This window comes from Carassius carassius, chromosome 30 (assembly GCF_963082965.1).
Source record: "Carassius carassius chromosome 30, fCarCar2.1, whole genome shotgun sequence".
NCBI classification, from domain to species: Eukaryota; Metazoa; Chordata; class Actinopteri; order Cypriniformes; family Cyprinidae; genus Carassius; species Carassius carassius.
Genome location: NC_081784.1, coordinates 21,408,731 through 21,426,293, shown reverse-complemented (window position 1 = coordinate 21,426,293; position 17,563 = coordinate 21,408,731). Strand labels below are relative to the sequence as shown.

Here is a 17,563-nt window from a genome sequence, read left to right as displayed (position 1 = left end):
AGACAAAGTTTATTGTCTAGAACCAACTGATGTCTCCGTGAACATTTCTGCAGACAAACTATAAATATTCATGGAGGCCTTTTTCTTTCTTTCTTTCTTTCTTTCTTTCTTTCTTTCTTTCTTTCTTTCTTTCTTTCTTTCTAGGGGAGTCAGAGGACCCTAGAAAGAAGGCTGTCGTGAAACATCTATGATAAGGGTAAAGCTTATGTCCTAATGCATTCATAAGTCTATGGGGAAATTATTAGCGCACATGACGAGTCATGAGAAAACATGCTGTTTTATATGAATGTGGATGCAGAATGCATGAAAATGAGTGGCTTTGATGCACTGTTTGTTAGAGCTGTATCCACAGATCCCATGGGAATGTTATGTTTGTGTCTGACTGAGATGAATAGCATTCAGCCATTCACTGTGTCTGTTCTCCAGTAAACTAGTGACGTACTGATGACATTTACAAAACAGCAAACGTCCATCTGAAACAAATGATGAATAAGAAGGACAAAATAAGCTCTCTACAACAAATAGAAATAAAATCTGCTTTCCCTGGTGTGCTTTCTGGTTCTTAGAGACCAGCTTACGTTAACCAAAATAACCCTGTTTTAAGCACATGTATTATTGAAAGACTCAAAGAAGCAGATATGCATCTGGCGCTGCATGAAAACTCTTTGCTTTTTACCTTTTAACTTCAATCACAACAGGTCAGGCACTGAAATGAAATGAAACAGTGAATGTTTAATTTCATTAAAGGTTTATAAATGCAATGCATTTATAAATACTGAACATGTCAGTATCCGGACTTTATATGTAAAATTGAACTAGAAAGTCTGTGTACTAATAAAAAGCTGTTGTTTAATAAAAAAAAACTCTTTTAAATTCTACATTTATTGATTTGTCATACATTAACCGCAAAATGTGTACAGAATTTCAAAAAGTGATCTAAAAACAAACACATTGAATGGTTGACACATTTAAAAAAACTACAGTTACAGTGCATCTATTTAATATACAGTATGGTTTTCAAGTTGGAAAACCATTTTCATCATGTAGCCAGGAGTTCTTGCATCCATAAGAGTCCACTGTGGCTTTAGAGTAATCCAATCACAGATTAATGATAAAAGCTGTAAATGTTGCACTACAGTGGCCTCAGACTTGCTATCACTGAGGACAGCCTAGGAGGAAAACACACAATCAGATACAGAAGAACAGATCAAGTTATTGTTAAAAGCAGTTATATTTCTGATACTTAGCCCTGCTGGGCATGAGAAGCATGGGTCTGCTGTGTCACAGTTTCATAGTGTCATCAGATATCTTAGCTGAGAGAACAAAATAACATTTTAAAAACACAAAGTGTTGGCTCTACTAGAGCTTTTCAGGCTGGTGTCCTGGGACCCCCACAGGCTGGAAATGAGGAAATTAGACAGAAAAAAAAGATATAAAACTCATAAAGTTTTTTTCTTGTATGCATTTTTTACTGCTTGCCAAATCTGCATTTATTTGATCAGAAATACAGTTGTAAAGTGTATTGCAAAATAGTTTTACAATGTATATATATAAAAAAAAAAAAACGTTTTCTAATTAAATATTTTTTAAACCAGTATTTTGTATTCAGTGTCTCATGATCCTACTATTATCAATGTTGAGAACAGTTGGGCTGCATTTTTGTTTTTTTTAATACATTAAACAGTTTTTCAGGATTCTTTCAGGAACAGAAAGTTCAAAAGAACAGTATTTATTTGAAATAGAATCTATTGTAACAATATAAATGTCTTTACTGTCACTTTTGCTAAAAATAAATAAATAAAAAATAATAAATGACTGATCCCCAATTTTTGAATGACATTAACTTATGATGTTATACAAATATTTTTATTTGGAGTTATAACAATATTGATTGTGAAAATCACTATACACATACATTTGAAATTGTTTCTCAGGTATATACCTTATACATCTAACAATACTAGAGTAGTTTAAAAAAGATTCAGTGTGATCCTAATATAAAGTAAATATTTCCAGATATTCTTGCTGTTAACAGTGATAATATAAAAGTCAATTATTGAATTTTGGAAATAGTATAATATCACACTTATTTTTTCTTTTTCACACAGTATAAATAGGTTTTAATACATGATAATATAGAGATACTACATATATTTTTGTATGAGGGTCACTCTCAAAGTTATTGGCATGTTATCCATGGTATCCATCCATTAAAAGGGCCTTAGAAGGACCCCTTATCACCGGGCCCAGGACAATTTTCCTGGTGGTCCCCAGCTCTGGCACCCTGGTACCTTGATGTGCCTTTGTGTCTCTGCAGTATTAATTAAAATGATTCTGATATGATGTTATATTATTAAAGTAGGTCAAAGTCTGAATAACTACATCAGTATGAGAGGCAGAGAATCACACTCTCTTTTAAATGACTTTTTATATTGAACTGTGATACAATAACAATGATGACAGCCATTCTAATCAGCACATTAAACATCACTCCAAGATTTATAAAACACACACACAGCACTGTGAGCTGCATAGTACCAATAAATCAAGTTCGTGCTGGCTTTGGCTTTTCTTAAAAAAAAAAAACAGGTTCAGTGTCAAATAAATTATATGGGATGGATATCTCAAACACTTCCAGATGAAACGCCACACAAAATGAAAACAGTTTAAGGAGCGATTAATCTTGTCATGCACTCACAATTCCTTGCTTGTGAAATATTGCACAGAAACATAAAAAAATAGGGGCGGGGGGGGGGGGGGGCACTTTCAATCTACTTAATATTCTTGAATGAACAATAAACAAATACAACATAACTGATGAGTTTAAAGACCACGGCCGCTCAGTACGGGGCAAACTTCTGCCGCTCTGATTTTTTGATGCTGGACGAGGTGGGGATCTTTGTGGTGTAGGGTGTGAAGCCAGCTGGAAAGCCTGCAGAGGTGGCTGTGTGCATTGCCAGCAGGGGGACGGTTTTCATGCCAAGCAGGCTGGAAACAGGCAATGCATAGTGGGCGCTGGGGATGGACGAGGGGGAGTGGACATTAATAGCAGAGGGGGGAGCAGCCAGGACGGTCATGGAAGAGGTGGAGGGGGTGGACTGGGAGAAGCCCAGGCCGAGGTCGATAGGTGTGCTGGAAGAGGAGGACGACGCTGCCTGGATGCTCAGTTTAGCCATCTCTAAACTGCAAACACACATTCAGATGCACGCAAACCAGGAGGGGCGTGTGGGGTTAATAGAGGGGTTACAGCGGCACAGAAGAGGAGAGAGAGTGACATGGGAGGGGGTGAGAGAAATAGAGAAAAGAATAATCAATTTAGGGAATGTTATGTGTTACAAGAAGGAATAATAATAAGGGTTTAACATGCCTGGATGAGAATTAATAAAGCAGTGCCTAATGGGTGAGATGAGACTGACTATATGACTGCTGTCTAATTCCTACGTATTACACCATTACGTAAAAACAGATTGTGGATGGTTCATCCAAAAATAAAAAGTTTTTTCAACATGTTTATTCGCACTCATGACTCTTTTTTCTGTGTAAGAAGGAATATTTTTTGAATGTACTGGCTGCTCTTACCCAACTTGCACAATATTCCAAAATAGAAACAGATCAAATATAGCTCTTAAATACAAAATAGGTTTGATGTATATTCAATCATTAATCTTATATTAATGCTTTGGTCAGAACTAATTAAATGTAATTAAATGTAAATATGTTTTCAATTTTGGCCTATTATTAACAAAAAACTGTCATATGGCTAGAAAAGACCAGATTTTTTGAAACAGCGAAAAATGCTCACTACGGATTAATCTATAGTAAAAACAGTAATTTTGTGAAATATTATTTCAACTTAAAATGTTTTCTGTTTGAATTTGTTCCTGTTATGCAAATCAGTATCTTCAGCATCATAACTCCAGTCTTCACTGTCACATGATCCTTCAGAAATCATTCTAATATGCTGACTTGCTGCTCAAGAAACATTTCATTTTAATATCAGTTATGGTGCTTCTGAATGTGGTGCGTTTTGTGGAAACCCTGACTGTTTTATTTTCTTCTCTGTAACGGTCTTTACTGTTACTTTTGATCAATTTGTAGTGTCCTTGGAAAAATAAAAGTATTCACCTATATATATATATATATATATATATATATATATTACTGTACAGTACTGTAGTGCATATGGGCTAGTTTTATACTGCTTTTATAAATTGTCTCTTTTGGAGTTTGACTCATGTGACCACTATGAACCGTGTGGAATTGTATGGAAAAGCGCTGCATGAACATTCTTCAAAAATTCTCCATTTAATTTCCACAGAAAATAAAAACATCATACGGGTTTGGAATAACATGAGGTTGAGTAAATGATGACAGAATTTCATTTTTGGCTGAACTTTTCTTCAAAATGTGAGCAGAAAGGTCTTACCTCGCACTGATGAGGTACTGAGCCACGCTGATGTTGGCTGGGGAGCCTGTGATGGTGACGTGGCGCACTGCCGAACCGTCTGTGGCCCCGGCTATTTTGATCTGGGCACCAGACATCTGGCGAATCTCATTGATCTTACTGCCCTGTCTGCCAATGATGCAGCCTATGAGCTGAGAGACAGACGGGTGAGGGGCAAACAACATTTGGACATTAAAAGTCTAAGGAGGCTGAGAGTGAACCTCTAGGGCATGGAAGCTGTTCTTCTCTACTGTATGGCATGCCTGGAATTTTACTAAATAGATTCTACAAGTGAGTGCAGAATAACAGATTACTTTAATCCATGATCAGTGTAATAATGTGTCAGTGTAATTATGGCAAATCATAAAAACTTGAATTACTAAAAGATACACCTACAACTGTATGAATGTCATTGGAATAAATACAAAATATCAAGCCAATTGGCATGCATTTCAAAGTATGATGTGACAAGCAAAAACATTTCACATTGAATATTCTAGTACAATAAAATAAAAAATATTGGTTTAAAAACATTGTATAAAATGGAATTAAATAAAAATCTAAAATATTTGGAAAACAAACTGAACTGAAATGAATGAATATCTAATTGTTTGGTGTTGGATGATCTTCGGAAGGATTCACATCTCAGACCATTTTTATGTTACAATGACTACACAAGCAAGTAAATATAGTAACATTTTTGTCTGATGAACCTTTGGTTCTTTGTAAATAAAATGCTGTTTCAGTGCCACAAATTGAGAGTCAGTGTCTATCTTGTTTTCTGTCGGCTGTGCATGAGCAAGGATTCTTACATTCAGCAAGGATGCATTAAATTGACAAAAGTGACAGTATAGACTTATACCGTACATTGTTACAAAAATGTCTATTTCAAATAAATGCAATTCTTTTATCATGTGAAACTGAAAACTAGAGTAATGATGCTGAAAATTCAGCTTCGCATCACTGGAATAAATTATATTTTTAAATATATTATAAACAGTTATTTAAAATTGTAAAAATATTTCACAATATTACAGTTTTGTTGTATTTCCATATCAGATAAATGCAGCCTTGGTGAACATAAGAGACTTGAAAAATATATTCAATGCCATCCTTTTGAAGAATAGTGTACCCTTAAAAGTGTCTTAGAATAGGTTATGCTAGCATAATTTGTCATTCTAACTTATTATTAATTTTCACTTGATCTAATGTAATGACATTCATAAAGTTTAAACATGACCTGGGAAGTCGTGGCCTAATGGTTAGAGAGTCGGACTCCCAATCGAAAGGTTGTGAGTTCGAGTCCCGGGCTGGCAGGAATTGTGGGTGGGGGGAGTGCATGTACAGTTCTCTCTACACCTTCAATACCATGACTTAGGTGCCCTTGAGCAAGGCATCGAACCCCCAACTGCTCCCCGGGCGCCGCAGCATAAATGGCTGCCCACTGCTCCGAGTGCGTGCTCACAGTGTGTGTGTGTGTGTGTGTTCACTGCTCTGTGTGTGTGCATTTCGGATGGGTTAAATGCAGAGCACAAATTCTGAGTATGGGTCACCATACTTGGCTGAATGTCACGTCACTTTCACTTCACCTTAAATGTCCATATACTTTTTGGGGCCAGTGTACACAGCAGTACCAGCATCTAATTTAACACGAACTGCCACAAACATTTAGCCTCAAGTTAACTGTATTATTTTATGTGTAGGAAATATAATATACTGTAACTTACATCATTAGGTATGCTCAGCTCATGAGAAGTGGTCGCAAAGGAGGCCTCCAGACCTAAGCAGGGAAATGGGAAGGTAAGCACAACTCGACAGCTGAAAAAATACAACAACTTTCTGACATTGCTACACTGCCGCTGAGACTGCTCAAATTAAATCGAAAAATATCACATTAAAATTACACAGTGTATGAAAGCATTACGGCTGCTACAGCGGGTGAGTCATGAATGAATTCCTATTTAATTCATGGCTGCCTGAGATCCAAAAACACCCATAAATGCATTTCCAAATAGCACACATTATCGGCAACGTCTGTGGAGAGGCTGTCTTTCTTCAACTCCCTATTTCCATGGTAATAATTATGGGCTGGCACTTGCAATGTGCGGAATCTGTTTGTCATGATAAATGTGGGCTGCTGTGAGAGTGGGCTTCAGGTTTGCTTAGGAAAACGCTGCCGGTTTGAACAGGTTAGGGGTTTTGTGGAGGATATGAGAGTGGGAAGAATATTAAACAAGTGAAAGCCTTCGTGATGACTTCACATATAAGGAGAGAAAGGGGTGACACATAGCCGTCATGATGCTGTTGTTATGGTGACATGACACATTTGGAGATTTCTACAACATCTCAATGGAGCCGTCAGCGGCTGGCATCCGAACGCAGACTATCTGGAGCTATCAGGACCGGTTTGTGGTTGTATCATGGCACGGCATGTGCAGCATTATGTTGGCAGTGTTATGATATTTATTACCTTACCACAAAAATGGCTTCGCCCTCATTTTCTTCAGAGGTGAAAAGTAGAACATGCGGTGGTGAACGCATGAGACAGAGGTGGTCAGACATGACAGATGAAAGAGTGGAGAGGGAAAGAGACAGATCGAGAGAAAGACAGGCAGAGAGACAGACAAAGGGAGAGACAGACTTCCCTGGGGAGCTCTGGGTACGTACCAGGGAAGGTGGGGTTGCTCTGCCCAAGGGAGGTAAAGGGGATATGCTGCATAGCCAACTGGTGAAGCTTGGTCAACTGCGGGGGCAGGAAGGAGGTTAGAACTAGCCAATCAAAATGGAATTATTTCAGAGGACACTCACATCTACAGACAGAACGGCACCCATATCAAGTCTCAGAATTTGATTAGTTATCAGGTCCCCCTTCGGACTTACCGTCCACTTCTCCCAAATAACCAAATATGTGATCAACAAACTAGATTTGCATTTCCTTAGGGGAATTTAATTGCTTGAGAGGCGGGAAAAGAATCTTGTTCAAGTTTGAGGTGTGTTTGTATGTGAAATGAAGCAGTTGTCACGACACACGTCTGGTTTTTCTGCCAGCTGTCTGTACAGTATGTGACAATGCAGTGTTACATGTGTTACATGCAAGACCAATCACAATTCAGAATGAAAACTGATGTAAGAAAGAAGACCGAGCACAACAAAATTGGTACAGTATGCAAATATTATGATTACATCATCACATTTGGTTGTAATTTTAATACTGAACCTTCCATCACTTATATATTTTATACCTGTGACTTCATTGTGACTTTAAATCTCGCAAGTGAAACTTTGTTTTTCATAACTATGACTTTACTGTATGTTTTCCATTTACTTTAAATCTCGCAACTGCAACAGTTTTTCATACCTGTGATATCTCTCGTTGATTTTAATGTGTCATAATGTCATAATGTGACCAAATCCCACAATTTGGCTATATATCACAATTGTGGCTTTGTTTTTCAGCTTTACAGTTTATTTCACATCAGCTTTAAATCCTGCAACTGCAATTTTACTTTATATGTCATATTGTGACTTTATCTTGCAATGGGACTAAATATCTCACAATTGCAACTTGTTTTCCATACCTGCGACTTCTCTGTTTATCTCACATTGACTAGCAATCTCAATTTTATATATGTATGTATATACAGTATTTGACAAATGTTATCTACTTCAACTTTATCCCACAATTACTTGGATTTTTTATTCTGGCTTCCACAGAATGTAGTCTGTATGGTGTTATTAATTTCAGAAGTTTACTACATAGGTTTAAGATTTAAAAAAAACCTAACCGTAATATTTAGGGATCTGTCAATACAGTGCTGCCTTTAAACCTTTATATTTATAGCAATGATATGTGAATGGTTCAGTTAACGAATATTGTTTACTTGTGTTTGAACCAGGGATATTAAATAACTACGAACTAACAAGTGTTAGTGATATTAGATATTAAAGAAGCGGTTGTAGGCAGAGACCATATCAGAGATAGTGGTGTGTGTTAGGAATGCAGTGGGAGAATTGTGGTTGTGTAAGGGGTGGGATGTGGCCGGGGGACTGTAGTGTGCTGTGAATGATACTGATCAGCCTGTGCGACAGACACTCACGTCTTGGGTTGGAATGGCAAACTGTCCTTGAATAGCAAATGCCTGTGGAACAGATAACACGTTTAGGTTGGTACAAAGCCACGTTAAAAGCTCAAAGCAGATAGCTCAAATGCAGTGCAAATCAGTTGGGGTTAACGGGACTGTATCAAATAAAATAGTGTACCAGATTGATAATATAAACACTTGTGAAGAAGAAATGGTTAGTGGCTTCAAATCATCTAGTAGTTGTTCCATAAATCAAAACTATTTTGCTGTGTGAAATAATTAGTACATTTTGCTCATCAGGTTTCTGTATTTGGCGAGATTTCTGTGCCATATTTCTGAGTTAGTTATTAGTTGGCAGTCAGTAGTAGTTTATATGAAAAAAATTATTTCATATAAACTCACCCCTAAATAATACATAAAACAAAACAAACAGTGGTTGGCCGCTTTATTCATGATAAACCATTGGTAAGTGTCTCTTGACCAGAATGAGCTGCAAAGTGGACCAGACTTTACATCACAAGTCAAAATCTGTCTACTTGAGACTACTTTGTTATTAACATAATTAATACTGCAATGTGGAATTATGACTGAAAGATGTTAAGCTCTTTTTAATATAACCACAAGGGGGCATTACATGAACATCACATGCTATCGTCAAACATGGCAACAAATACAGAACTAAACTGTTTCTTCGCATTTTAATCTTCCAGAGACCAGTTGTCATGATTTTTCATTATATGGACAACTAGCCTTTGCATTTCTCACCTTAGTCAAACTAAATGTCATCATGATCAGTCAAATGAGCAACAGAAGCCCTTTTGACAGCATACCAAGAGGAGAGGTCAAAAATAAAGGCTCAACAAGATATGAACAACAGAATAGAATGGAATACTAATGAACAAATTGTTTAGTCCAGCTTTATACAGCTGTATTTATGATTAGTTATAATCTTTCCAATTCAAACACCTACAGATCTAAATTAGTGATTCAAAGCTAGTCTGATCTGCATGCACTTGGCATGGTCCAGTGGCCCCATTGGTGACCGTATTACTGATTGGATCTGGGGGTGAGATTTATTCCACCAGCTGATCTCAGTCTAATCATTAGCGTAAATATCCACACTCTGAGCGTCCCACTGGGACTGCAGGGAACTATGGAATCGTTAATGCTCATGAAGGGATGTTTCGATTGTACGGTTTCTACATTAAGAGATAGATGGAGTACTCACTGACGCAGCATGAGGTTGTGACAACACTGTGTGGCTGGCGCCGGCGGTGGGTTTGGGTCGGTACGGAATAGTGGCTCCTTTAGGTGGCGACTAAATGAGGGAGACAAGCACAGGACAAAAGCAAAGGCATTTAGGCAGTATGCATCTAGAACTCTGTTAAGCCTCACTGGATTTTACTGTTCAAAGCCTAAAGTTAATGCGGGCCAGGGAAAATCCTGCAAAACAAAGGCATCCAAGGTCGGATGCTGGTTACTAATGAAGCAAACAAGAACATTTAAGATGTAGTCCATGCGCTGAAAGTGCATTCAAATGAAGTGTGAAGGTGAAATAGACCTGAAAATTGTTCTCCACTTGAAATAACATTTTACGCATAAGGGAAATCGTGCATAATCGCACCGATCTTCAAGTAAAAAGCAGACGCTCTCTCACAGACCTCCAGCATGACGGTGCAGATGTGTTTCACACATTGTGTGATGGCGTGAGGGGTGCCTGAGATGGTCACAGCTCTCTCAGTCGAGTCAGGCAGTAGATCTCCTGCCACCTGGACCTGGGCACCTGTGCTCTGACACACAGCAACACTTTAAGTCAACACATGCTGGATAATTAGAAAAGCCACAAATGACATCATTCATATTTCTTTCTGTAGTGACATTTAAAAGGAGAAGGTCACTCCACATCTGCATTCCTGGTCACCCTGTCTGCCTGGATTTATTTTGCAATAATGAGCGAATGACTGTAGATTATCCTGCTTATTAAAGAGCTACTCACCAATTAAATAAATGTGCGGACATAAAATGTAAAATCAGTTATATTTATTATATTTATAAAAGTTATATTTCATAATCTTACCTACATTCTTAAAAAAATTTTGAACAGTTCTTCAGAGAAACTTTTTCATGTTTGAATTTTAAATTTGTTTAATAAATAGCATTTTAACTTACAACGTCCGTATCACACATATTAACACAACTGCAATACAAGCACTAATTAAAACATAAATAGATAATTGATAATTGATCGAAATTTTAAAAAGTTTTCCATCTCAGCCCTGAGGAGTTTGTAAGATTACAAATTCTGATTTCTTTCCAAGTGAATAGCAAAAAAAGTGTGCCATACAGTCACTTTTGGTATTACAGCATTACTATTCTCATGTCTAGAACTGACATTGTTCTCATCTGGCCAGTTATTTAGGTCAAGCTATTTGGATACTGTATATAAATATTAGTCTATTTAGGCCTTGGTGGGCTGTCCTGTCCTAGACATTCATAGCAACTGGGAATAAAAGCAGCCAGTTCACCCCTCACAGCCCTCAGCGCCGAGGACAGCTATATTTATTCAATGTGATCCACCAGCCACATAAAAAACAAAGCCTTCCAGCAAAAGTCACTGTCCTCGTGTCAATTTCAACAGCTAAATGAAAATGAATGGTTTCACTTTTGAGATGAATTGCAGTGTTTTCCATCAACGAAGGCCATGAATAGATACGTTTGAGGAAAAGTGAGTGAGTTCAAGAGTTTAGGAAATTACAGCTCAGGGTTGCAGCCGTCTCATAACGTGTGGATTTAGCATGAATCGAGCGGCCCCCTGTGCTCAGGAATAAAAAGATCTAACTTGATGAGGACAATCAATCATGCTGATGTTAAGTGTTTCTGCCTGCCGCTGAGGCAACGGAAACTAATTGTTTAACGGATCATTCCGTGCATCATCTGGGAGCCGCTGTGACCTGCATTACAAACCCTGCGCATCTGCCAACAATTAAACTTCTACCTAGAACATCTACCTCTCTGATCTCTTTGATCTTCGAGCCTCCTTTGCCAATGAGTGAACCGCACTGACTGGCGGGGAAGACGAGACGCAGTGTCACAGGAGGCCTGCTTGTCACGGTGCTGTTGATCATGGATGCCAGGATATCCTGAAAGAGATGCATATGCATCAGAAATAAGCTCACTTCGGCTTGTGTCAAGTCAATGTGTCATTTTTTAAAATAAAAACAAGTTTATAAGGGGAAAAAAAAACTGTTGCAAGAACACAAGTTGACAGTTTTCGAAATGAAATAAAATACTGTCAAGGTAATAAAAAATGTTAAACTAAATAAATATAATAATAAAATAACAAAGTGTTAACAGTTGTCAATAGTTGTTAAGTCACCATTAGGATTTCCTTTGGCTGGGACCTAATTTACTTTTAATTCATTTAATTAATAGCCGGTGTTATGGTGTTGTTTTACAGAACACAGTTTGTTGCACTGTGCAACATAGAGAAAATAAAGCAGGTGATTGACTATTTACTCAAACTTCACTATACATATCAACATTGTAACTAATAGAAATATTAATGAACAGTTAAGGAAGGAGGGTTTATCAATACTATTGTGCTGATATAAGTTGTTGTTGTCTTTTAAGTATTAGTATGCTTAGTATGATCTCTCTGCATATAAAACCCATTATCTCTAATAGTTAAAAAGTATAATATTAAAAAATAAACATAATTAAAATTAATAAGTAGCCAAAAAAAAAACAAAAAACAAAAACAACAAGCAGCAAAAAATGCAACCACATAATTTATGGATGCAATGCAGGCATATTACTGTGGTCGTCACACTATTACAGTTAACGTCTAAATATACAAGATCACTGTACTGCAGACACAGACAATTGTGATTCAATAGCATACCACTTTTATATCACCCATTTCCTGCTCCTGTTCACTGTGGATTCACTGTATTCAGTAATAATGTAACAGTAATAAATCGTCAAATTAATGTGAAAGTATGGCAAATAATTGCCATGTAAATCCACATTAATATTTTTGTAGTGTACTAAAATGCATCATATCACCCATAACATGAATCGCTTATTACTGGGAATTCCTACCCACCTCCTCAAATTTCTCTGCGATCATGGCGAAGGCTTTGAAGATGACTTCAGACGATCCAGTAATGGTGACAATGCGCTCTGGACTGGAACCGTCCGATATGTTAATGCGGGCTCCACTCTAAATCCACAGAGAAAAGCAGAGTTTTTGTGCTGCATTATGTTTAATTGATCAGTCTCTCCTCTAGGCTTACATTTGCACCCTCTGCCAGTTAAATACCACTGAACTGATCATGCAGATAATAAGATGATTTTGCTCAAACTGAAAATGTTTCCGGGCTGTTTTCTGCTGTCTAGTTTTTGATATACCTGTGGCCACCCAAATGAGTTTCATCTTTACAAAGCTTGTCAGAATTAATAATATGCACTGCATATAATATCAAGGCAACGGTCCGTGGTTCATAAAAAAAAGTTAAAAACCTTACAATGTGAAATATAAAATAAGCTTTTAATATTCATAATTAAATTAAAGTCCTATTTGATCAAGAACAGTGTAGCACTTACTTCCTCTCTCATTTTTTTGACAGTCTCTCCTTTCTAAATCAAAATAAGAGGAAAATCATAGTTATATCAAAAAGTGTACATTATAATTCGATTGTAAGATTTTTAAAGACAGTAAGAAGTGCTTAGGAACGCCAAAGAATAAAGACTCAATGGTATGCTAAATTCAATAATGCAATTATCAGGATAATACTGAATAGTTTACCTTCCCAATGATACTTCCAACTTCCTAGAAACACATAAAACAGACAAAATCAGTGTTTTCTTTGAGATGACAAAATTAGATATATTACTGACAGCATAAAGTGACAAGTGTCAATATGTTCTTATTACAATGATAACAGTTTTGCTGCTTAATATTTTCATAGAAACTAATACATTTCTTCAGGATTATTTCATGATTAGAAATGTATTTGAATTAGAATTTTTTTTTAAATAGCAATCTTTTGTAACATTATAAATGTCTCTATTGTCATATTTAATCAAATTAATGTGTCCTTCCTGAATAAAAGTACTAATATCTATTTGTTTACTTTACTTCATGTTATTTTACAGTCCTGTTCCATATGTGCATGCTGTGTACTTGTTATAGTTATTACAAAAACTGGGTAATAATTATATACTAACACTGAATCTACTTCTAAACCTAACCCTAACCCCTGTTATTATTTTCCAGTACTTTCTTATGTATGTACACTGTAAGTACAGGAAAGTGCACATATGTGCAACCCTTTTTATAACCCCCAAATACTGAATGGTACTTTGTTATGGTTTGCACAAAAATATAAAGCAGCACAACTGTTTTCAACAATGACAATAAGATACCATAACCAGAACGACTGTGACATTATTTCAGACCCAGACAACTATATACCACTGTATGCTGTCAATACTATTTCTGATGATGTTTTCTAAAAGACAACATTTTATAATCAGTTATACTGACAATCTATAATCTAAAATGATCACTACTCATAAATCTTTCTCGTGTACTGGTTTCATCGCTTGACTGGATGCACTTGCAAAACAAGGCTGAGAACAAAACAAGCACAGCTCTGTGAGGATCCGGATGTGTCTTACCTTGCCATGCATTAGCAGGCGGATGGTGAGGGTGACATTTAGCCCTCCCTCACATACTCCTCCCTCCTTCTCATTCATATTCATTCTTCTCTTGGGTGTAGATGCTTCAAACAGACTGTCTCTGTGCACACAAACAGACAAATTTACCAGTTCAGTCAGGAGAGATATGAGATGAATTTCAGAGAGAAAACATTTCAGTCTTGCCAACCTCTTAATTCCTTGCTATTACCATTTTTAGACATAAATGTGTTCAATCTGTTTAGCTACTGATACCTGTTGCTGTGCTCTGACATTAAGTTGGGCGTTATTTCCCTCCAAGTGTCTTTCCAGGCCTTTGGATCAAGTGACGTGTGTGTGTCCATGTCTAACAAGGCCCATTAATTTATCAGAGAGTCGTCTGTTCCCACATTCCTCACTTTAAAACCGAGCTTATCGCCATCTAAATCGATTCTAAGCCAGATGAGATCACAGAGCACATTCATGAGCGAAACTAAAAAATGAGGCAGTGCTAGATCAGAGGGAGAGTTAGGAGATTGTCTTAAATTTCCTTTTAATAATGCCTCATCCATTCCTCATATTCCTCTAATGAGGCCCTGCGGCTACGAGCAATAAATGAATGCATTTTCTTTATTTAAGTGAGAACACGAAGACATCTATTCTAATTGAGTCCCAGTGCTTTCATTTGTTAGGTCTCTTTGTTAGGACTTACATTAGCTGTTAAATGAAATGTGGTCCCTCTTTCCATGACACTCCAGCAGCAGAGGAACTTCTTAAAGAGATGTGAACCCCTTAAATAGACTAGAAGAGAAACAAATGTTAAATATCTATCTATAATTAGTTTTTTTGCTTCTGTTTAATATCAAAGCCAGTAAAAGGGTTATTTGTTAAATCATTCTCACAGACAGAGAATTCAATTTTAATCATCAACAAGACTCCTTAAGTTACACAATGAGTTATGGATTCAGCATTCTTAATATGAAATAATAACAAATGGTGTAAAAAGCCTGTTCTTTTGTGTGGCTATTAGTTCAGTGTTTTTTCATCAGGTAAATGCATCAAACACACTGCTGCCATCCTGTCTAATCCTGTAGGCCAGGATTTGTTTGGATAATGCTAAAACCCATTTGACCCATTTCTGTCCTTCCAAAGCTTGTCAACAGGCATCTGAAAGCATTCTGCCATCATATAGCACAGCACTAATAAGCCCGAATATAGATATCACACACGCAGCTTTTCAAATGTCAAATGTGTTTATGAATCAGGAATCAATAATTTATGCAACTGCCGTTGAAATGTTGATGCGGCATGTAAATGGTGTGTCAGACTAGAGTTCAGAAATGATCAGTCTGTTTTAAATACGTAATCCTAATGGTCAAGACTTCGTCCTCACTACTGTGAATTCAATACACTGCAATTAACTATTCAAACTAAATTTAATAATAATAATAATAACAACAATAACAAATTCTTGATATATTACCGAAAGTATATAATTAAATAGGTCCATTCAATAATAATATGTAATATTACTGCCCAAACCTAGAGCATTATTTTTTAAACATGACATTTATATGTATTAACCTCAACATAATTTATATTTATTTTATTTATTTATAGATAGGTATGTGTATAGAAATACCTAAATACATTTATAAAATATATTTGCTGAGATTTAGTTATATTGCATTATTATAATTAAATGAAAATGTATAAACAACTTAAACAAGTGTTACTCTATGTAGCGTCAGAACTAGAATATGACTTTGATATGGATAAACATGAATATAATTTATAAATTATATTTATATATATATATATATATATATATATATATATATAATTTATTATTATTAACGTAATTTAGCTATACATTATATTTGTTTAGATACAGTGTTATACTGCATTATTATATGTAAATGTATAAACAAGGATATAAAGTGTCATATAGTGTATATACAGTCACATAATATGCATATTGTATTTGAAAGATATAACAGTTTTGTCAAAGATAAAACAAGAGCACTGTTGCTGCCAGAAAAGCATTAATACGCCTATTTGTTTCTGTGCTTTGGAAGTCCCTGAGCGTGACGAGCAGCTTTGGGTTGAAGTTAGCAAACTGACCTGAGAAGTGATGGAGGTTGAGACAGCGTGAAAGAGGCCACTTAAATTCTTCTTCAACTCTTCTTGCTTGGTCAGTCCAGGATGAGTTAACGTTTGAGGCTTCAGAGTGTGTATGATTCCCTGAGTGCGGAGTTGCCCTCCTTTGTTGTCAGTTGTATTCAGAGAATGGACAGATGGCCTTGTGCCTGTACCTCTGGTCGTTGGAGACTAGCTTTACTGTTTTTTCCCCCTCTGGCTTAGCCTCTGATAAGCCTTCAGCCCAGGCTACGTGAGCCCGGAGGTTCTCTCAGTTCTTAATACTCACGTAGTCGACGCCACTGCGCCTTCATCCCGGGAACGGGTGCATTAGGGAATCCCAAGAAGAACAGAAGGCAACAGGTTTTCCATACTTTGGTGAAATTGCAAAGTTGACATGGTCTGGCAAAATATTCACAAAAAAAAGTAAGACAGAATTGTCTAACTGTGAGACTCATCTTGAAATACATGGTCCATTTTGGCAGAGAAGACCTAGGTGAGTCACATGCATGCATGTATAATGACATTTTGAAGGACACATAAGAAGAAGAAAATGCCACATGTTTTGCTGGTACCCCCAATCAACATAAGCATCTCCAAATTGACTGTGTCACATCATTATGGACAGAAAGACACAATGTCTCTTTGGCCAGTTTCCCCTCCCCCATCTACTCCTGCAAATGAGGCCAAAGTCCTGCGCAAACAATGTGGCCCTTTAACAGAAAAAGATGCACTGTGCTGGGCAGTAGAATTTCAAAGTGATAGAATTAGTGGAGCAGAAGTGGCATATTTAATCGCTGCCTGCTGTCTGGGATGGAAATGAACAATGTCTCTGTGGATTGCCATTCCCTCCCTGCATATGTGTTAATAAATAGTGTAAGAACAAGTTCTAATGTTGATATGAACTAAAGCCATGGCAACTACCTTCAAAAAAGTTTTTAAAGTACTGAAATACTAAAATTAGTACTACTAAACTAAAAATAAATTACAATTATAAAAAAATAAATAAAAAGCAAAAACACAATAAAAAAGCAAAAATAAAATCTACAAATAATAAGCTACTTCAAAATATGAATAAAACAACATAAAAATACATAAAGTCAAAGTCACCTTTATTTATATAGCGCTTTAAACAAAATACATTGCGTCAAAGCAACTGAACAACATTCATTAGGAAAACAGTGTCAATAATGCAAAAATAATTGTTAAAGGCAGTTCA

General features: G+C 36.5%; 1 protein-coding gene across 1 annotated transcript; it reads right to left on the bottom strand.

Moving 5' to 3' along the window:
* Positions 1 to 2,409: 2,409 nt before the first annotated feature.
* On the bottom strand, positions 2,410 to 16,925 carry LOC132110884 (poly(rC)-binding protein 3-like). Its single transcript, XM_059517942.1, has 14 exons — positions 16,330 to 16,925; positions 14,918 to 15,006; positions 14,209 to 14,329; positions 13,334 to 13,357; positions 13,132 to 13,164; positions 12,632 to 12,748; positions 11,535 to 11,666; positions 10,188 to 10,316; positions 9,755 to 9,844; positions 8,542 to 8,583; positions 7,112 to 7,187; positions 6,172 to 6,224; positions 4,427 to 4,596; positions 2,410 to 3,183 (listed from the first exon to the last, which is right to left on the bottom strand). Exons 3-14 carry the CDS (start codon positions 14,290 to 14,292, stop codon positions 2,841 to 2,843), a joined length of 1,293 nt encoding a protein of 430 aa, XP_059373925.1. The 5' UTR covers positions 14,293 to 14,329; positions 14,918 to 15,006; positions 16,330 to 16,925; the 3' UTR covers positions 2,410 to 2,840.
* Positions 16,926 to 17,563: the final 638 nt, after the last annotated feature.